General features: G+C 47.6%; 1 protein-coding gene across 1 annotated transcript in view; it reads right to left on the bottom strand.

The window, feature by feature from the left end:
* The window catches only part of ADGRB1 (adhesion G protein-coupled receptor B1), a gene marked incomplete at both ends in the record, with an annotated part of 212,136 nt that overhangs the window by 82,679 nt on the left and 106,218 nt on the right, over window positions 1–23,239 (bottom strand). The window contains one exon of the mRNA XM_082499435.1: window positions 5,366–5,507. Coding sequence (XP_082355561.1) covers window positions 5,366–5,507 — 142 coding nt within the window. The remainder of the gene's footprint in view (window positions 1–5,365; window positions 5,508–23,239) is intronic.

Below are 23,239 nucleotides of genomic sequence, written 5' to 3'. Positions count from 1 at the left end.
GAAATTTTAGGAAACGTTTCCCATTCAAGGGCTCCACAGCAAGAGGCACAATCAGCTCCCGAGAGACACTCTACACACAACAGCATCCCGGAGAGGACAGGGTGATTGCAGGAAGAGGTGCCAAGAGAACAAGCGCGGGAGGCTTGCAGCGGATTTGGACCTCAAAAACCCCAAATGTTTGCAGCTCAGCAATGTTCGCCCTGGCATGGCTTTTGCTAACGGGGCAAACGGAGGCTCCTAATGCTCTCTCAGGGAAATGATGGCACTCGGTGCTTTCTGTAGCACCCTTCAGGCTTGGGGCACTGCGCGAATATGGATTCACACAGCCTGGGATGTCACCTGCAAGGGTGCTGCAGCTGGAGAAACGGAAGCAGAAAACAATGAAGTCATTAGCCCAAGGTCACAATTTCACTTACAGGCACAGAAACAGCTCTCAGCCTGTAGCCTAGCCAATACGCTCAGATACACCAGTCTAAGAAACTCTTCCCTAGATCCCCTGCGCAAACTGGCAGTGGTTTGATGCCTTCAGACTTCGAGCTGGGCAAAACTGAGAACTTGCTTTCAGTAGGAAAGTCCCACTTTTGAATCAAAGCGTTAACATTGCAGGAGAAGCAGCATCGTTATTAAGGAAACCTGAAAACTATTGTAAACGTGAGAACTGGCTGTCCTCAAGGTATGCAAAAGGCTTAGTTCTTATCCAGACTCCAAATCTCACGTGATAAACGATGGTAGAATATAAATGTTAAAATGTTCATAAAACGTTCAAATAAAGTGCACCAGTCTTATCTAAGTGAAACACTGCTATAATTTTCCATCAAAAAGTTGTCAGAACTGCTACACCTTTACAAAATATTTTAATTCATTAACATCAACATTTTTTCCAGGGGAAAAGTGTGCTGCTGGAAAACCTGGATCTACTCCAGGATCTACTGCTGGAAAGCCTGGATCTACTACAAGCAGGGCCCTGTAGAGTTTTAGGACCTTAAAATAACCCACCTTGTGCCCGCCCACTCTCCCTGAAGTACACATACCTCCCATACTACAGGGCAATCTTTTCAGAGGGAACATCTTCAAAATACAGCAAGATCACAGCAGACCTGCATGTTGATTCCCTTCCCACAGCCTGCTCAGCCGAGACATACACTGAAAAGTCTACTCTCCACGCTTCGTTATTTCGCCAGGGTAAAAAGGATTTCTTCTCCTCTGCTCTACACACAACATTGGGATGTTTTCAGGGGGGAAAAAAAAAAAGTAAATGTTGTGAGTTGAGAGAGAAGCTCGGAAGCCGTTGTCCCTTTGGGTAGGAAGCCCACCACGAAAGGTGCCTTGCATTCATGCAAGCTGGAGATAACAACGAACAAAGCCTCTTGCAACACCCTGGTATTTCATAGGGTTGCCCACTGCATACGCTCACCTCCAGGCTTCCAAGTCAGCTCTGGAGTTTGGTCTGCTACAATACACCCCCCAAAAGTACACAGGTGCTGTACAACCCTTCCAGCTAATCGGTTTGCCTGTCAGTAAACGGCATCGTGGAGACAAGATGTTAAAAAAATTCAGCACGGACACAACCAACTCAGCATCCATCCAAGTTGTTGCCACCAGCACCTTTCAACCTTTTCTAACATTAGAAATAAGAGCAGAGCTCAGACACTCAACTGATCAGCCTCATCTCTGCGGACGAGGCTAGTAAGAGGGGATGAGAGGGCAGAAAGTCCATATTTGTACACACCTAAGTGCTGTAAGAACCAAGCTTTAAAGCTTGATCGACTTTATAAAGGCCAATCATGTGCTGGTAGGCAGGCGAGACAACATAAGCCAACTCAAACAAGACACATCCTCAGGCACCCGCTCTCTTTCCTTCCCATCTCCAACAAATTGCCAAGACTGCCAAGATATATTGAAAAAAACTCCACCACCAGATTCTTTAATCAGGCTGACCACGGTTTCGAAAGGTGTAGTTCAAACACTTGGTTCTGCAATTTCCTTGTGCCCTTATTGTCTATCAGTACTGGTATTATGCAGGTGTAGCATCAGAGCATGTCAACACCATTGCCCTACCAAGCCAGGCACAGTATAAAACCAAAATGAAAAGACAGCCCCCAAAAGCTTGTCTGTGTTCCTTAATCTAAGAGTTTTTTTAATCTTTCATGATGGTCAAACAGCAATCGTGCCGAACCAGTGCAAGAGGCTGCCTCTGTCTAGTCGAAATAGGGCAATCGGACCCAGAGAAAGAGTCAAATTTGAACTCCAGCTTTTGAGCTCAATGGCTCCATCATGGTTTAAGGACGTCTGTCTCCAAAACTGAGTCAAAACACAGCACTTTCAGCCCCTGGCTTCATTGGAATCAAGGAAAACTGCTTCCTTTCCCCGCCACATGAGCAACTTGCAGGTCCCAGCCCAGGGAAACTCTGTCCTTGGCAAAACCGAATCAGCTGCCTGGGCAGCACCAGTCATCCCCCACAAACTTTCCTGGTCCTTTGTCACCGCAACGAAGCTGTGCCTGTACCAGGGTTACAAATATTTCAAACTGCCGGGGCCAAAGACTCCAGAAGGGAGATTTGTAGCAATAAATAATATTAATGACACGGGCGGACGGAGCTTCTTGTCCTGAGAGCTCCAAAGGCACATGAAAAACTACACTATAAATGTCACCACTGCAGACACCGATGATGATGAGATGCCACCTCTGGGGAAGGGAGGCAGCGTGGGCTTGCTCAGAATGACACTCGGTCAAAAAACCAAGGGTGGTACCACGAGGACCTGCACGAACAATGCTCCACAGCATCAACAAACCCTGGGCTGTGCTCAGTGGGGCGACTCAGGAGGTAGCTTTCCTCCCAGCCTGGCCAAAGGACTCATCCAGATGCTCAGGAGTTGACTCCAGGCTGGGAAAAAAAAATGAGTTGTGAAAATGTAACCCAACCAAGCAGCCGGTGGAGTTGGAAAGAGGACGAAGGAAGCAATTTTAGGCCTAAACCCCAAAGGACCAGCTGTGAGGTTAGTTGCAGATATAATAAAACATGCCTGGGGGAAGGAAGCTGCATCCTCCTGCAGCCAAGCCCACTCTCAGATGCGAAAATACTCACACAGATGATAAAGGGCTTACACCGACCCTGTGTTATCCAGACAACACTCCAAACACCTACAGCTGAGGAAGTAGCAACATCTGGCCACCTCGAATTAACCATTTTTTCTCCTGGCTGCTTAGTTAAATAATACCAAGCTCCACATGACTTAGCTCTCCGTAAGAGAAACTACTGCTTTAGCCAAGTCAAAGACTTCTCTCTCTTTTCCCACACTGTATCGTCCTCTGCCCATCTCCAGAAGAAAAATCAGCAGAGGACCTTCACCAGCAGCCCAGCTGCACACTGTGCCTGCCTTCATTTCAGCCTTTACCTTAAAAGTATTCCTGCAGCAAAAATCACAATTTATTTTCTCCGACGATGCAACCTCCCTAAACTTTGTCAGGACTGCGTTGCTTGCAACATCAGCACAGAGTCCTTCCTGCGCTGGACAAGGATCACCCATCAATCATCCTGGTGGTCATCACAACCTCTGGAGCCAGGCATTTAAGCTGCTGTAGCGTGGGTTGAAGGGTGAAGCCTTGCTGTTGGCAGGACACAGCCCTGAAGGCTCACAGGGCACCTACAGAGCAGCAGGGTACAGAGCTGCAGGAGATGGGTCCCGGCTGGTTCACCTAAGCTCAGCTTGGCCACCTCAAAAAGGCTGGGTACCACTCCTGGAAAGCACTAGCCCTGCAGGCTACCTCCTTGCCTGCTTAGTTTCATGCAGATCCCAGCCTGCCCGGTGGGAAGACAGGGAAACAATGACCCGTGGAAGACAATGGGTACAGGGACGCCACCACCAGCGCAACCAGCTCCTTCCAGGCCCCTTCCAAGCGGGAACCTGGTCCTGATCCTAAGTTTGAGCATCCTTCAACCAGCGCATCTCTACCGAGACCAGAAACTCGGTGCCTCTCTCAAGAGGACACCGAGAGCAGCTCTGCCCGACTTCCCCAAAGCTCATTTCACAACGGTGTAGTGGCTGGGCCTGCACGAGGCCCGGGCAAACACAACCAACACTGTGTCTTTAAAACCACTTCAGTGCAGATGTTGTTTCCATGGTAACTAGTGGACCAAATACATTAGTGTTTCTAATAATAAACCAAACCTTCATCTTGGAAAATGTGATCCCCCTCCCCTTCCCTTTACCACCATCACCCTTCCTTTCTTCCTTTCCCCTCCCCTTTTGCTGAATTAAGCCAGCATTTAACAAGCAAGGCATAATTAGTAAATAATTGCAAGGGCCCAGTAACTCCCAGTGCCCCGGCAGATGGAGAAGCACTAGGTGGAGGAAAGCAGGGCTTTGCTCTATGAACCTGGGAACTGTCCAAAAAGGGATAAACTACTTTTAAAAAAAAAATAAATTAAAAATTTAAAAAGCACAAGGTGAAAAAGAGAAGGCTGCGAAACCCCTTATGACCACCCTGGTGTCGCCTTTGGTGCCCCGCCGTGTGACTCAGGGTGCAGCTGCCCGGCGATAATTTCTAGGAATCTCGCACTTTTTTGCTTTTCCCGGAGGCTCCGTCCGAGACGCGGCACCAGCTTCGTGTCACCGACAGCGGCCAAAAACTTCGCAACTCTTCCCCTCCACGCTCCTTTATTCCCGAGTGGGGACACCCGTCCCCCACCCCCCCCAAAAAAGCGTGGGGTAGCGGGAAGGACCCCGAGGCGGGGAGGGGGACACGAGTGAGCTGCGGGAGCCGTGGAGGAGAGGGAGGCGGTGCGGGGCGATCCTCCCCCCTCTCCCACAAAAAAAAAAAAAAAAAAAGAGAAAAAAAGACAAAGACACGTGCGAAAGATTTCGTGCGTGGGGAGCCCACGGGAGTGAACACGCCCGGCGGGGGTTGGTCACCCCCACCCCGTTTAGCGGTATTTATATTCAAACACACAGCGCAGGGATGGAGGGATGGGAGGATGGGGGGGTGGGGAGCAGCGCAGCAGCCCCAGAATTTGTGTCCGTCCGTCGTCCTCTCCCCACAAAAAGCTGCTGTCCGGGAAGAGGGAGAGGAAGGGCAGTGAGGAAGGGGAGGGGGGGGGAGGGGGTGGGATGCAAAGCCTCACGGTGTGTCGCTACGGTCCCGGAGACTGAGGTTTGTCCCCGCCGCCCCTCCCCGCCAGGTACGCGGTACCCAAAAGCCGCCCGCCGAGGATGCTGCGCTCCATCCCGGTCGCGTCCCTCTCCCTCCCTCTTTATTTTTCCTTGTCCCCCCGGCTTTGTACGTGTGTGTGTGTATGTGTGTGTGTGTGTCCTCCTCCCTTCTCCCCTCTGCTCCTCCCTCCGCGGCGCCACCGGCGGGACTCACCATGTCGGGGCTGAGCTGGGCTAAGATGGCGAAGGCGGAGAGTCGGTCACAGAGGCACTTAGTCCGGGAGGCGTCGAGCGGGACCGTTCGGCAGCCGCGCCAGGACCAGGCGCCGGGCGGAGAGGCGGAGGCGGAGGCTCTGCTGGAGGGAGGGAGGGGAGGAACGGGGCGGTGGAGCGCGGGGGGGAGAGAGGGAGAGCGACCGTCAGGGCGGGCGGGGAGAGGGCACCGCGCCCCCCGCCGCCTCCCGGCCACCCCCAGCATCACCCACCACCATCCCGCCCCCGGACCTGGATCTTCTAGTCCTGGTCCTGGTCCGTCCCTGGGTTCCTACTCTCACCCCTCCATCACACCCCCGCCCATGGAAACGGCCCCTGCCACCCACCCCACCCCCCCCACCCCCCCCGGGCTGCCCTGTCCCACTCTCCCCATATACACCTCCTTAACCCTATAGCCCTTATATCCCATGTGTTCACACATAACCGTATAGCCCGCACACCCACTACATGGATGCATAACCCTATAGCCCTGTGACATACACCCCATGTAAGGATGTATAATACTATAGCCCCATCCCATGTATCCTATATATGGATGCATAACCCTCTAGCCCTGTCCTATATACATATCCCTAACCCTATAGCCCGCATATCCCATGTATGCACGCATAACCATATATATGTATGCACACATAACCCCATATAAGGATGCATAATTCCAGAGCTCTGTTCCACGTACCCTATATATGGATGCATAACCTTATAGCCCTGTCCCACATACCCCATGTACACCTCCCTAACCCTATAGCCCACATATCCCATATATGGATGCATAACCGTATAGCCCACACACCTACTATGTGGATGCATAACCCTATAGCCCTGTGACATACACCCCGTGTAAGGATGCATAATCCTATAGCCTCATCCCACGTATCCTATATATGAATGCATAATCCTCTAGCCCTGTCCCACATACCCCATATACACCTACCTAACCCTATAGCCCTGTCCCACATATCCCTTATATGGATGCATAACCTTAGAGCCCTCTTCCACACACTCACTACATGGATGCATAACCCTATAGCCCTGTGACACACACACCATATATGGCTAAATAATCCTATAGACTGTCCTACGCCATCCAAATACACCTCCCTAACCCTATAGCCCTCTCCCACACACCCACTACATGGATGCATAACCCTATAGCCCTGTGACACAGACACCATATATGGCTAAATAATCCTATAGACTGTCCTACGCAATCCAAATACACCTCCCTAACCCTATAGCCCTCTCCCACACACCCACTACACGGATGTGTAACCCTATAGTGCTGTGACACACACACCATATATGGATAAATAATCCTATAGTCCTGTCCTATGCAACCTAAATACCCCTCCCTAACCCTATAGCCCTGCCCCCCATATCCCATATATGGATGCATAAGCCTATAGATCTGTCCCACAGACCTGATATACACCTCACTCTCACCATAGCCCCATCTCTCACCCCATATAACCCCCACTCACCCCTGCCCCACAGCCCATATAGACATGTCCCCCCATCTCACCCCCCCCACATAGACTTCCTCCAGCCACATGAATGCACCCCTTTCCCACAACAGTTACCCCAATAAATGACTCCACCCCTCCTGCACACTTTCCCCACCCCCCCACAACCCACCTCAATTACTCCACATGTGCCAGCCCCTCTTCCCTCCCCCCAGCTGTCCCTCTCCCCCGTCTCTCTGGGACTAGGGTCTCCACAGGCCATGAGAGGACCCCCCTGAAATCTCCCCCGCGCCCCCAGAGCTCCAGGCATGGCAGGGGTACTCTTGCTTGATGGTCAGAAAGACCTCAAGAGGTCAAAAGGACAGAGTCCCTGCTTTCTCAAGACATCCTTTCAGGCTGGGGAAGCGCTGTGGGGTGGGGAAGGAGTTGTAGGTGGGAAAGTCTCCAAGTCAAGTTGGCCATTGTCCCACAGATGGGATGGTCTCATCAGGAAAAGTTACTGCAGCCCCGTCTCCATGTGAGCACTAAGAGCTAAGCCAGGGAAAAGGGGAATCTCACGCTCTGCCTCATGTGCCGGGGTACAGCCATCACCCAAAAATTACAGTTGTTTTCCACCCGTTGCTTCTGTGTCTTGTCCTGAAACGTGGTCATGTATGGGATGCAAATGCGGAGAGTAAGTGCAGAAATGCAATGGACGGGGAGAAGTTCAGGATCCATACAAATAACCTGAGCTTCACTGGAGCCTGGGACAGGAGATGGAGGCAGAGCAAAAGGGCCATATGCCTTCACTGGAGGAACACGGTTGTAAGTTGTCCCCTCTCCACATCTGACCATACTCAGAGGAGGCAAGAATGCCAGCAGCAAGCTCAAGGCAGCTCCAGATGGAGCCAAGCTGCTCAGCAGCCTTAGGTGTGTCACAGATGGCCCAGACGTCTCCATACTGCTGATTCCAGCAGACCTGCCTTGAGTTGTGGAGAAGTTCTTTTGCAGGTCTCAACTCCATGCACACACTGACCCGTTCCTCACACAACGAGACAGATCCTCCCCTGCCTCCCTAAACCGCATTGCAAAGAAGCGGGGCGATTCAGATAGGTACCAACAGGGTAACAGAGCATCAACACATGCTGCGGATTCTGGTGTGATTATCTGCTTGGATCCAGTTTAACACATGACATTGAGCCTTCCTGAATTATCTCCCTTTTGAACTAAAGCACTTTTCATATTAAAAAAAAAAAAAAAAAGCCAAACTAATTTTACTCTGGAAGATGTCAGCAACACACAATCCAGAAGAGTTTTTGGGTCTTTTTTGTTTTGTTTTGTTTTTTCTGGTGCCCATCCAGACCTTTCTAAATGTCTGGACCCTCCTGCGTGTCCATCCAGCTGATGGGATGGACATAAATCTGTCTTCTCTGGGGAGTCAGCTCTTCACTGAGCTAAGTCACATCGTCTCATAGAGACCCTCTGGATCAGGCTTCGTTCCCTGGTCTCTTCCATGCACCTTCTGCAATTCACCAGCATCCTTCTTGGAAGGGACTGAGAGACCCAAGGCCAATCTCAGAGGGAATACGAATCCTGTATTCTCCCCTATATGTACCGCCTATATTTCCAAGAACTGCATTAGACAGTCGTGTTTATTCACTGCCACCAAGACAAACGCCTTATTTATATGTACAAATAATGACAAATGCTCAGACTCTACCAAGCAGTTATGTATTCTCATGGAAAGTATTAATTTAGCTTGACAAGATCTATTTTCCATAAGTTGATTGCTATTAATTTCTCTGTTTTAATGAGCATGCTATTATTCAATTATAATCATAATATTACCCACAATCCCCTCATTTTTGGATCCCGTTTCAGATGGTGTCGTATTGTGCCTAAGACAGATGTGAGGCGGACGACTCTGGAGTGAAACTGTTGCGCTTACAGACACTCTCCAGATTTCGGGAACACTTCCACCCTTCTTTAACTCAAGAGCAATAATTCCCAATTAGCCTTTGCCTGCTCTTTTAAAACTCTTGCATGCAAAATTGGTCCGTCTTGTTTCTCTTAAAAACATCTTACTTTATTAGATGATGTATAGCATGTTTTCTAGCTGCTGGTGTAATGAAAAGTATTTCATTAGCCTGGGATGTGGATTAAGTAACCAGGCTCTCTTCCAATTACAGAATACAGGCGTTTATTGAAATTTCTGCATTATTATAAATAAATCTGTCATTTCTAGCTAGTAACAAACCAATACCATTAGGATTTATTTTGGTTTTAGTGTACTTCAAATTTTCTTCTTTATTCATTTAAACCATACTGAACAATAAAATTCTTACATCTTTTTTTTTTTCTCTTATCTTTTTCAAGCTTTTAATTTGAATCGCTTCCTATCAATTTATCTTTTGTCCGTATCTCTACAACGGTTTTTGCTCTCCTTCTAAAACAAACTGTTGTTGGGTTTTGTACATAATGGTTTATTTGTCTTTGCTTCCCCCCCCCCCCCCCCCCCTCTTTTTTTGGTGTAGTTGAGGGTTTTTTTAGTGCTCTGGTTATATTTTTCATTTATGGTTCTGCAGATATCTAGAAAAGTGCTCTTAAAAGGGCTCCTAATTACACTTAACTTCTTCTGTTTAAGCAAACATGGTTTTCACAACAGACATGCTTAAAGCTGTCGTTCTTACAGCATCAAATATGTGTACGTTGACGCACACGTCCACCGGCTGCCCCCAAGCAATTTGAACTCTCTTGAAATGTGTGAATACAATTGCCTTAACATCACTTTCAATCGTGAAGCCCAGCTTTACTCATTTACCAGATTGCAGAGTAGACTAGGACAGATCTGGGCCGTGCATCAACAGAAGTAACCTCATCCAAAAGAAAAAAAAAAATAGAAAAAAGGAGGAAAGAAAAAAAAAAAAAAAAGCAAAAAAGAAATCAGAAAGCCTAGCAAAACAAGAAACCCCAGGGAAGGTATCAGAAAACAAATAACACTCCCTAGATGCTGCGTCTCGTCTCCCGCTCTCGTGGCAGAAAAGCTGACAGTACAGCAGTGAACGCAATATCAGAGTAAAGTCTAATCCAGGGCTGGAGCCACACTTGGCACAGTCTGACAGCCATTTCTAGATGCACATAAAGAGCACATAGCGATATCTAGGCAAAAAAAAAAAAAAAAAAAAAAAAAAAAGTTATAATAACTGCCCTTTGCTCTTACAAACCTGGTCTGATGCCTGCTTATTTATCCTGTTGGATTCAAAGAAATCAATTGGATCAAAGCCATCCAGTTTTTACTTTAAGAGCTGCTATAAATCACATAACGGATGGGTGCTGCGGGACATGCTGAGTCAGAAACTTGCTGTAAATCACCTCAAAATAAGTCCAACTATGCCATTTAATAGCAAATGAAAATCTGGCCCTCATTACTATCAGTGATTATTAATTGATTATTACCAGTTATTAAACTACTCATAATATTCAAATGCTGAGTGCTCCAAAAAGAGTGTCAATTCCTCTGGTTTTAAGCTCCTCAGAAGAATAACTCTTCTCTCATCCTGTCCTTCCTCTTTGCAAATCTTTTTAATTACCTATTCTCTTTGCCCCACAATCCTTTTGATACGAATGCCTCTGCATACTCTTGGGATGTGGCTTGGAGCTGGCTTGGGTGAACGTATCTGCAGGTAGGAGGACATGCTAGAAGAGTCACCGGCATCTTTTCACTGTCCTGGTGCTACTATGATGTGGCAAGAGGTAGGCTAAGCTCACTCTTCAGAGAGCTGAGCAAAATGTTTCTTGGGCGTTACACCATCACAAGGGCTAACTGATACATCACAGAATCATAGAATCATAGAATGGTTTGGGTTGGAAGGGACCATAAATACCACCTAGTTCCAACCCCCCTGCCATGGGCAGGGACACCTCCCACTCAACCAGGTTGCTCAAAGCTCCATCCAACCTGGACTTGAACACCTCCAGGGATGGAGCTTCCACAACTTCTCTGCGCAGAGAACTTCCACAACTTCTCTGGGCAACATCATCCAAAGGTTTAGCTCATTGCTTCACTCATGGCACCTAGGTGAGGTGTCACCGTTGCCTTATTCTTTTATTCCCTCTGTTCTTGGCACTGGTGAGGCCCCACCTTGAATACTGTGTTCAGTTTTGGGCCCCTCACTACGAGAAAGACATTTGAGTTGTTGGAGCATGTCCAGAGAAGGGCAATGGAGCTGGTGAGGGGTCTGGAGAGCGACTGTTATGAGGAGTGGCTGAGGGAACTGGGGTTGTTCAGCCTGGAGAAAAGGAGGTTGAGGGGAGACATTATCACTCTCTACAACTACTTGAAAGGAGGGTGTAGCGAGGTGGGGGTTGGTCCCTTCTTGCTAGTAACAAGGAATAGAACAAGAGGAAATGGCCTCAAGCTATGCCAGGGGAGGTTTAGATTGGATATTAGGAAAAAATTCTTCACTAAAAGTGTTATCAAAGATTGGAAGAGGCTGCCCAGGGAAGTGGTTGAGTCACCACCCCTAGAGGTATTTAAAAGACGGGTAGACGTGGTGCTTTGGGACACGGTTTAGTGGTGATTTTGGCAGTGTTAGGTCGATGGTCTGACTTGATGGTCTTAAAGGTCCCTTCCAACCTAGACGATTCTATGAGTCTGATTCCCAGTGTGGACATGATATTACAAATCTTCATTCAAGCCGAGCTTCTGGATTCAGCCTGTGTTTCTTCATTTTAAAATTAATTTCTGATTCATGTGGTTGCTGAGAAACTCCTAAAAATGCCGGATATCTTTGCAACTAGAAGGGTTCAAAATCACAGCTGTATTGATATGAAATCCGGTGAATAACGCCAGTCTTGTTATTTTGGGTGGTCCCACTCATGGCTGCTGAATGTTTGAGCCTGTCCAGCAACATCTGCTGCAGATGACATATTCAATACCACCAAGAGACATCTAACAAGATCTTTCCATGGTCCAGGAAATCACATCTAAAGGAGTTTTAGTGTTCTTGGATGCAGACAATGTTCTGCCCAGACAAACGTTCAGGCAATAATGTTACCAAAACCCTCATAATTCAGGGCAGACTTCAAATCCTAAATGATTCGATCACTGAATTTTGTGATACAGAGATTCTTTCGCTGGGATCTGTTCAAATTGTGAAACAGAGATATTGAATGGATATTGCATATGTGCGTGCAAAATGTTTCCATCATGGACCTGACTAAAAGTTGCAGAAGCAAATAGGATTTTCATGAACAGGTCCTTAAGGGGAGGTAGGTGTGTGTGTTTGCGTGTGCATTCCTGTGGGTAGAGGTTTCATCTGTACATCAGTACTGAGCCTTTATCTTCTCAGCAAAACCTTTGATTCTGCAGAAAAGTACAGGGGGTTTGTAATGGAAAGCCCATGCTCACAGCTCGGTGGCAAAGAAAAAAGAGCAAAATCGGAGTTATTCACAAATATTGAATCCAGGTACACTAATAAGGAAGCAGAATTATTTCCAGGCGGTCTCAAGAGGGGAGGGAAGAAAGAGGAACTGTACTAAAGGGAAAACGTGGGCAGAATATTAGAGAAGAGCGTAGTCAGACTGATTACAAGCCAGTCAAAGAAGAATTGTAGAAATCCCCAAACCAGACTGGCGTAAAAAACATTGTACTGGAGGGGTTAGCAGGAAACCTGACAAGTTGGTTCTGTCTCTAATGTCTACGGTCAGATTTATCTCCAGTGTAATTCCAACGATGTTCCACAAGAAAATGTTCCACCATATGTTACAACATGGCTATGAACATTATTTGAGCACTTGATGGGAAAAAGCAATTAAGCACTGTCTTGTAGATTTAAATAGGAGCTAAGCACATGCTTAAGGACTTTCTTAAACAGAAATGCCATTCTGAATAAGAATTTGCACAAACAGAGAGCCTTTGTTGTGGGAAGAGGAACGGGTCAGAAAGAGGTTTTAAAAAATGGAGTATGTATTTGAGACGTAAATAACATAAATGATCTCCAGAGGTTTATTCCAGCCTCCATGATTCTGTGATTCCCTGGTACTTCTTGCTTCGCATGGGCCATCTCCCCCCCCTCGCTAACCAGGCAGGTCGCGCAAGTGCTTGGCACGGGTCCAGCTGGCAGATTGATTATTAATTTGGAGAACGAACCAGAGATGAAGTCAAAGTTAATCCTTTTTGTGGGATTCCCAAAAGCAATTTTCATTTCCAGCCAAAGGCTGCCCCAGAGCGCCTTTCAAACACTTTGGCTCTGCACAATAGCTCGGGACAAAAAAAAAGAAAACCCCGTACAATCATTTTGCTGCAGCAAGTGTGTGTCAGAGTCACCGTTTCTGCAGGACCTCAGGGTCTGATTAAAAAGCAGATGGTTCCCAGGAAAAAGGGACATGAAAAGGTTTGCACCTTTTGAAAAAAAAGGCTGATTAAAAATAAATAAATAAATAAATAAATAAAATAATTGATTGGCTGCTAAAACACTCACAAAGGATCTTATGCCAGATAGGTAAATACTGAAATAAATTAAACACTAAGCTAAATATGGGCTAAAATCATAAGCTAAATATGGGCTAAAATCAATCTTTAACACCCTTGCTGCTCAGGAAGTTTTGGACTCTCTCAGTGCCAAAGCAGTAATCATGCTTTGGTTAGTTCAGACCTTCCTAAGAACTAGATAAAAGCCCCAAAACTGTTTCACAAGGGTCATCCTATTATCCAAGAGATAATTTTGCCTCTCTGTGATCAATCCACTGATTCAAAGCCAGGCTGAGCTCTCAGTTATGCTGCTGAAAATCCTGTGAGACATCTCACACATCCAGTAAGTCAGTCTAGGTTTATTGGAGCGAAACCTATTCTCCCAGAAAAATCATGCACTTCTGAGTCTCCGAATCTGAAGTGTTGCTCCAGTTCGGTGAGATCCGTGTAACCCAATCTGACTGAAAACTGAAGCTCCGATGAAGTAACTAATTGCCCAACACTTTTCCTATTATCATTTCAAAGAAATCAAGTGTCATCAAACTCATTTAGCTTGCAGCCCGGAAAGCCAACCATATCCTGGGCTGCATCCAAAGCAGCATGACCAGCAGGTCAAGGGAGGTGATTCTCCCCATCTGCTCTGCTCTGGTGAAATCCCCCTGCAGTTCTGCCTCCAGCTCTGGGACCTCCAACATAAGGACATGGACCTGTTGGAGCAAGTTCAGAGGAGGCCAAGAAGATGCTCCAAGGGCTGGAGCCCCTCTGCTATGAGGACAGGCTGAGAGTCGGGGTTGTTCAGCCTGGAGAAGAGAAGGCTCCAGGGAGACCTTATAGCCCCTTCCAGTACTTAAAGGGGCTACAGGAGAGCTGGGGAGGGACTTTTTAGCAGGGCCTGTTGTGATAGGATAAGGGGTGATGTTTTTAAACTAAAAGAGGGTAGATTTAGACTAGATATAAGGAAGAAGTGTTTTATGCTGAGGGCAGTGAAACACTGTCACATGTTGTCCAGAGAGGTGGTAGATGCCCCGTCCCTGGAAACATTCCAGGCCAGGTTGGATGGGGCTCTGAGCAGCCCAGTCCAGTTGAAGATGTCCCTGCTCATTGCAGGAAGGTCAGATTAGATGACCTCTAAAGGTCCCTTCCAACGCAAACCATTCTATGATTCCACGATAAGGAAACTGAGGCACACAAAGGAGATTAGGAGATCTTTGGAGTAAGTCACTCCCGAAACTACTGAGCAGTACTGCCTCCCAGTCAATAAATGCATCCATACATCCTCTGGTTGGGTTCTCTGGTTTGTTCATGGAAAGAAAATAACCCAGGTCTCTGCAGACACTCTAAAAGTTAATGCTCAACTGCTGAGGTCACTCTGTCTCCTTATGAGTTTTGTTTGGCGCTGATGCCCTTTTTCTCACCTCTACCCCGATAGCACAGACCTGGCACTGAACAAAACAATTTTCTGCCGGTAGAAAAGAATCAATAATCTGATTAGCAACTATTATTAAATTAGCTCTTTAGAAAAAACAATGAAAATGGAAAAAAAGGAAAAAAAAACCACAAGCCTACTATCAATCCAGTTGCTTGGTGCAAGGAAAATTAAACCAGAGCAGGAATATATATATATTTTTTTTTTCAGAGACCCCTAATTCCAGGTGGTTTTGGCTGATTTACTTCAGAACTGACACAAGCAAAATTAAGACAATAGTGATTTAAGAAAAGATTCACGGAAATGAGGGATATTCGGGTTTTTCTCCAGGTCCTTTTCTTTTTGAGTGGGGGGAAAGGAGGGACAGGAAGAGAAAGTTATAAGGAGGTTAAAAGCAAGGCCTTTTCCCAGCTGTGAATTCATAATCACAGCTAACCGAATTGGAGCATTTTGCAGGGGACAAGGTTACTTACTATCTGCAAATTAGCCCCAGAAAAAAAATGAAACAGTGCATATGCAGCATCCAGTCTGAAGCCTTAATTAACATAAACAATGTTAAAACGCACAAAGAAAAACATATTACCATTGAAATAAAGCATATGGCTGGCTAAATATCCGTAAGATTATCTGGAGATAATCTTTTCAGACACCATAAATACAGCTGACGCTGAGCTGTAATGACTCTCATCAGAAGGCCACGCGATCCCACTGGAGAGGAAGCTCAGCACTTCCCAACATCGTCATCCTCCTGGGCTTTGGACTGCCGTTTAAAATCCAGAGCATGTGATTGATAATTAATGACCACTCTCCTCCTTCACAGTCCAGAAGAAGGCCTGAAATGCAGATATCATCTCTTGCAAATGAAGTTTTCACCACGCTTCTGAAGACCCGCCTCAGTCCACAAGGAAGGGTGGGATGGGACAGAAGAACTTGTCCAATGTGTCCATACCCTGCGGTGGCAATTTCCTTGTATTTTTCTGCCAAACTGCCTTTCCAAAGGCAGCCACAAGACAGAAGTTTCATCAGGATGGACTCCCAGAAAGGCCACTCTGCCCTGTGCGTCCTACCTAGTAAAGCCCCTGAACAATCCTCGGCACACGCCATTGATGTGGCTTTAATACAGAAGACACCATGGACTACAATGGGCTGTAGAGAAGAAACGGAGAAACCACAGACACTGTTAGTGTCCTTGGCCTTTAAAACAGAAACAAATGTGAAAATCCCTCTGAGATGTCATAATATTTCACGTTGGAGAGGAAACCAGTTCAACAGTTCCTGTGCATTGAACTTGGAGAAATAGTCCTTCATTACCCCAGTTCTAGTGGTTGCTTAATAAATAACAGATATCATAGAATCATAGAATGGTTTAGGTTGGAAAGGACCTTGAAGATCATCGAGTTCCAACCCCCCTGCCATAGGCAGGGACACCATATGATCTTTTCCACAGTGTCACAGCTGAACACAACATCAGGAATTTGGCTTGCAGTATCATGAGGGTTTCTTTTTTTTTTTATTTTTTGTATAACATATTTGAAGTCTCTTTGCCTTGTGGATTTTCTCCTTTAACAGGGTGACATTTTCAAGATCCTCTACAGAACCCTGTGAATAAGAAACAGAAAAGCCTACAGCTTCCTGTATTCCCATAACTTCGTGACTTTAAGAAAAAACAAAATTCATTCTCAGATTTAGCTACACTGCAGACACTGGTATCATCAGGTCAACTCAACTGTCAGTAACTGCAGAAGATGACCTTGGACTACTTTCCACAATAGACCAATGTTTTATGCCTCCAAGACTTTAGCCTTGGCTCTAAAACTCACTATTGATATCCAGAGCTTAAAGCATCACTACAGCATTTCTGGAATCCCTCCGATGCAAGGAGCCCAGGCTGTACCTCCTGATCTCTTATTTTTGGGCTCAGTTGCCCCATTGGAGCTTTCCTGCTACAGCAGAAAATCAGAGCAATAAATATCTCATTAAACATCAGGGTTGTCGTGGGTAAAAGGTGAAAAGAGGAGCTACGGTGAAAGTAATGTAATCAGAGTTTCGGACTTTCTGAGGTTGACTTTCCTGTGTGGAGGGAAGTGTACCACTGGGACAACAGGGGAGTGGAAAGATGGGCAGTAAGATGCCGGTCTCATTATCATATAGGGCTCCTTTCCAACGAAGGACAAGGTGAAATCAGTGAGTGATATATCTGTCTCCCTCCCACCCCTATGTGACATTCACAGCTGCTTATCCAGGCTTTGCAGGACCATTCTCTCCAGGGGCAGCTCCTCAGGTGTCCTTGACTGGCGCGGTCGCACGGAAATATTTTGGCAGGTCTTGCAAAAGAAGAACGGGAGCCAGGACTGCGTTGAATGGGCTGTCACCCACTTGTTGTACCACACTGCATGACCCTCCTGAAATCGCCTGCTTTAGTAAACGTGTAGAACGAGCGTATGTTCCAGCTGGACACGAAAATGTTCAGTTTACTCTCTCAGCTTTCATATCAGCTTTTCAGCTGTAATTTCTCAATTACCATGAGATGCCTGACACAGTAAGGACTTGTGGCTGGTTATGCAGTCAGTCCTTCCCGTGCTAGGAAGACTCAAACTGGATCACAGTTCAAAAGATGAGTACTTCACTTTTCTGTTTATAAAATGATGCGGCTCCACGGCAGGCATTAACCCGTATGTGGTCCAGGCAATCCTCTTTCCCTGCCTTGTAGAACAGCCAGACAGCCTACGATCATTTCTGAGAAACTGGGGAAGTTCCGTGGTTGCACAGAAAACGATACTCAGAGCACTGAAGTGATAAGCAGCAGCTTTGTCACATGTACTGAAAACATTTCAGGGAAAATCCTCGGAGGAACCGAGTGCATTAGCAGAGTACACCGTTTTCTGCGCCTGGACATCATGGTCCCATGCTCAAGTCTCCTGGGAAAGGAGACTTGGGAAGAACGGGGAAACAAGGTAGTAAATGCTTTTGCTTAGCGTACCAGATGCCAAAATACATGTAAGACATCGCAGCCAGCAGTTAACAAGCTGGAAACGCTCCCTTTGGCTAGTCAAGGATGTACAAATGCACTTGGTTTAAAGGCAGGGAGAGCAATACAAACACCTGGTAAGAGATATCTCACATGCTCTTCAGGGTATGGTCAGGCTGCTTCAGACATGGCAACATCTGTGTCCTATTCAGCACTCCCAATCTTCCTAGATGACCCCAACAAAGCCTAAAAGGTCTCAGAGCTGCCCCCACGCCCTCAGGCAGAGCTCAAGGGAGCTGAAGGATGGTTAGCTGGCGTGGGGAGATCACAGAATAACAGAATCACGGGATTTTCAGAGTTGGAAGGGACCTCTAGAGATCATCTAGTCCAACTCCCCTGCTAAAGCAGGATTGCCCGGAGCACATTACTCAGGACTGCATCCAGGCGGGTCTTGAAAATCTCCAGAGAAGGGCACTCCACCACCTCCCTGGGCAGCCAGTGCCAGTGCTCTGTCACCTGAACCGTAAAGAAGTTTTTCAGTGTATTTGAACGGAACTTCCTATGTTCTAACTTGTGCCCATTACCCCTCATCCTGTTACTTGGAACCATTGAAAAGAGCCTGGCTCCATCCTCCTTCAACCCACCCTTTAGATACTTGTATGCCATAATAAGGTCTCCCCTCAGCTTTCTCTTCTCCAGGCTAAAGAGTCTCAGCTCTCTCAGCCTTTCCTCATAAGGCAGATGCTCCGATCCCTCAATCATTGTTGCCCTAATGATGACCACAACCTCTCATCCCATGGCTGTTCACACCAAACCCTGGCAGTGACGGGGCAGCAGGCTTGCCTCTGCGTGTCCAGATGGAGATTTTGAAAATTGACCAACAGGGAAGAGGAGGATGAACATGTTATTGCTCTGAAAAAAGAGCCTGCGAATCCCAGCTCTGGTCCAGATCCCTGTGTCAATTCTGCTCTCTTTTTTTCTGCTCTGCCCCCCCTACCCCCCCTAAAATGGCCCGAGCGATCTTGATGCTCTTCCCAACTTTTCACAGGAAGGTCAGGGATGGAGGCACAGGCTGCCTCTCGTCTACCTACAAGCAGCATTTTGTGAAACAACAAACAAACACTGCTGCCGATGTCCCAGCCCTGTCTCAAAGAGTACAGGAGGCCCCAGGGCCAGATTGGGAAGAAGGATGGCTCTCCCGCCACCAAAACACTAGCTCCAGGGTACGCTGCTTCTCAGAAACCTAAATCAGAAAATTTTAATGGCTGAGTGCAGGGCTAGCGGATAAAGAGACAAAGAAAAATAAATCAGGCAGATGACAGAGGGGCTGGGAATAGGAGGAGGTAGCAGACGGTAAAAGAAATTAAATCAAGAAGCCAAATTAAGGTGCTGCAGGCAAAGATGAAGATGCTGGATTAAAGATTAACCGTAACCAAGAGGGAGACGCAGTCCTTTAAAGGTACAAATTACTTCAATGCACTTAGCAAAACCCACACAAATCTCCTAAGAATGAAATCCTCACAGATGCAACTGGATCACAGTAACAGATATATCTGGACCTGGGAACTCTGGATAGCTTCATGCTCCGCTGTTTCCAGCTGAGAAAGGGAATTAAAGGCAGAGCAAAGGCAATCACCCTAAAACCAGGAAAGTCCTGTGTTGGCTGAGGCAAAGGGGAGGGGGTGCAAGAAATCCTCTGAGAAGGGGTTGGCACTATGCAAACAAATTTAGGGGACATTTTGAAATTATTCTGAATCCAGGGGAGCTGCTGAACCCTTCGGGGCTGTCTGTTCACCGAGCATTTCCTAATCTATCTCTCGCCAAATAACTCCAAAGGAACGGCGGGAGAGCTCGAAGTGGATGTGCACCTTTCACACCTGCTTCTCGGCAGCCGAAAGCAAAAGAGAGCCCCGCTAAACATCCCCGTCAAACCTCAAGCAGGTGAAGCGGGTCACCCTTCGGCTCCGCCGCTGGGCAGAGACGACACTTGTTCCATCACAACACATTACGCGTTTGCACCGTTTCACATCACCGCGCTGGGATTGCCGGGAGAAAGGTCACTCGTGCTTTGCCACCTCCTTTTAGCACAAGCAACTCACATTTTGCAGTGGAGCATCTGAGACCCCGTTTCCATAAGAGTAAGAAGGAGGTGGAGGAACTGGGGGTGGGGGGCTGTGTGGGATTAACATTCTTAAAACCCTGAAGTGGTTTTATTGTGTCTTTCAAATATACTAATAAGGTTCTCCTGGGCAATACAGACTTGTTAGTGGCTGTACAGACCACAAGAATGGCAGGTTATTTCTGGCTGCATTAGCCTGTCTGTTATGGTCCAACCTGCTCCTCAGAGAGACGGACAGAGCTTTGAGCCTTGCTGATGCTGGCGCAATTAGCCCATGATTAGAACCTCAGGGAAACACCAAAATCAAAACCAAGACCCACTTCGAGCCTCCAGCTGGACATCAGCGAGCTCTCAATAAGGCCGGAGAAGCGATTAGGTGTTCGGAGAGCCAGGTGAGAGCAGCAAGAGGCAGACACACACATACAAGCAGACAGGGATGCTGCTCTGTGGACGAGAAGGTTTAGCCCGTATGAGCTCAGCTAGCTGCGCTTTTTCCTCTGCCAGTGCTTTCCTTTGCTCCTTCCTTTCCCTTCGGCCTCCTTTTCCTCTGCACTCCACAAAAATGCGTTTATGGAAGCAGAGCAGCCAAGAGAAGCAGAGCCTATGGCCCCTTGAATGCGCGGAGTGCCTCCCTTGTTCCCAGTACAAATTTTGGAAAGCAGCATCTGCCCGTTCCTGAAGGACATTTGGATCCTGGTTCAGGGATGCTGCAGCGCTGCTCACCGCTTTCTCATCATTATTCTGCGTCTACAGCCGCTATAGATGTCCTCTCACATTACATGCTAGTTTGTTACTAGTTTGGGGAGGGAGGGGGTATAAAAAATGTGAAGCAAACCACAAAAGCCCACCCTGGTGGGACCAGTATGATTTCTGCCTTGACTTAAGTGGGTGCATAAAGGAATCTACTAGAGGGTTTGCTTTGGATTTACATTAGCAGGAGAGGAGGAAACCTCTGGGAGATAAGGATGATGCTAATGCAGTGAGGGGGCTGGTGCACTGGTGGCTAAATAAATGCTAATAAATAAACGCTGATGTTTAAGATGGTGCTGCCCCCTCTCCTTCAACAACCCGTTCCCAGTCCTCCTGGGTGCTGATCAGATGGTTTCTCACCAGGAGGTCGATGTAAACAGCTCCCTGGTGGGCAGGACCTGGATCAATCAGGGGGAGAGGGTGACATCCCGCAGCGGGGCTGCGCTGCTCCGCCGGGAAACAGAGCAGCAAGCAGAGAGGCGGCTGGATTCATCGATTCCCTTTCAGCCCCGAGCCACGCTGCTGGGGACGGCACCTCGTCACAATTTGACATGCAACGACAACAGTGAGGATGCGGGGATGGAGAAAGCCCCCGGCAGCACTCGGGATGGCAGTGCAACTCGAGAGCAGGGGACCAAACTTCCCGTCTCCATCCAGCCTGCTAAAAGCCTGGCTGGACTGGCAGAAGGTTGAAGCACAAATCAAGCTTCCAGACCTGCAAAGCTGGCAGAGGTTTTTCCAGCTGGAAGATTTCCCCACCACGGTTTTATGTGGACAAGCGTGATTGTTGTCGGGTCTGCTCTAATTCCTGCTTTTCCCTGCCGATGGGTCTGGCCAGAAGAAAAGGCACGCCTGGCCCACAGAGGTAGCGCCCCAATATTTTGCGAAGAGGGGGAATAAGGAGCAGGTGCTGAGAGGAGCCACGCGGATCTGCTTGTGCTTTTCTCGGGAAAGCAGGTCACGGGGGAGGAGGGGGAGTCATTTCCCAGCTTGGCTGCTGAAAATGCGTTTAACCAAAGCTCCGCTGGTAACCAAACACTCTGCCAGCCCCTGGAACTCATGCAAAAGAGGGATTGCTATCAAAACCTTTTAAACTCACTTTCTGCTAATGAAAATGGCTTTAAGAGACATGGGCTGGTGGAAACCTCTCTCCTACCCGCAACATTTCTTCATTAAACTCTCTCCTCCCTCCTCCCCATCCTGCCTTATCTCCGTCCATCTGGGCAAGACAAAGGACAGAGTGGTCCCCAAGAAACCCGGGAAGCGGAGTTTATCTCACACCTGCAGCAACACCCCTACTCTCAGCCAACCCACTGGTCCAAACTGGGCAGATGTTGCCTCATCTGTGCAAACTTGCACGGAATTGTCCGATGTATTTTGCGCGCTGACGTTAAGCTGAGTTGCAGTGAGAGGCTTTGGAAGGACTCAAAGAGTATTCACCCGACAGGGAGTTTCTGACTTCCCACTTAATAGGAAGACACGGAAATACTCCTCAGCTAATTAAATACCTGCCAATTATAAGGCAGCACAAATGATGACTGTGCTGGCTAAAGCAATTTATACTGAAAAATGTCTGTGCTGTCCTGTCTGTGGTTTGCAGCATCAGGAATGGCCGTTACTGCAGAAGTTGCGGATCGCACAGCGCAGTCCTAGGGGTGAAGTGTCCTTTTTTCCCATCCCTCCACCCACCCCAATCTGCCCAACAATCATCTACACACACGCCAGTGCCAAACGCATCTATCATTGCCTTCTCCCTTGGCAGACCCATCACTAAAGCCCTGCTCCTGCACCTCCTGCAGACCTGTGCAGATACCTTGGTCTCCGATTCCAGGCTGCAATGTCCTTGCAGAGTGCAAACCATCTCCCGCTAGCCAAAGGCACCGACTTGTGATACAGCCTTCCCCAGAGCCCAGAGGAAGCAGCATTGGATCTATAGCTCCCAAACTGGGAAACTCAGAAGTCCCACTGAGACTTACTGAAATCTCAGGTTTTAAGCCAATAACAACAAAATGCACTCAGCCCTCCTGATACTCTCTTTCCCATGGCTCAGGGGAGGCAAGGAGCATGGGGATAAGCCAGTTAGTATCACCACCGCAGATGAAATGCAGAATTCCAGCAGGAAGCTTTCATCCTTTGGCTCAGCAGAGCTGCACGTTGCCAGAGTGTTGTCTCCAAGAGCCAAGCTGGGCACCTGGAGCCAGGAGTATCAAAAGGAGGAGATCAGCCTGGGCTTGCAGAGGGTGAATCAGGGGGATTCCTGCTGCTGCGGCTCTCTCCACCCCAGCTGGGAAGGTGGGGTAAGGGGGAATGTCCAAACAAGAAGCAAACGAGCATCGGCAATGGCAATAGCAATAGGAGTTGTTCAGCTTTACTCTAAAGAATAAACAGCAGAGATTTTGTGGAGAAAGAAGTTACTGGAAAGAGAACCAGTTGGGGAGAGAGGGTCTGAAGATCAAAGCAGGTCCAAGTTCATGTGTGTAGAGGGGATGAAGTTGATCCGGACATTTAGCTTTATACTCAGGGGTCCTTTCTTTCAGGAAAAAAAAAAAAGGTTGGAAACCACAGCACTAAGGTGTGTGCTGGTACATGCTTGTTGTATTCTCCCCAGCCCACCCAAGTGCCCCTGCCAACACTGCTG

The sequence above is a fragment of the Vanellus vanellus genome, assembly GCF_965231255.1.
Source record: "Vanellus vanellus genome assembly, chromosome: 2".
Classification (NCBI taxonomy): domain Eukaryota; kingdom Metazoa; phylum Chordata; class Aves; order Charadriiformes; family Charadriidae; genus Vanellus; species Vanellus vanellus.
This window is presented reverse-complemented; position numbering and strand designations above follow the sequence as displayed.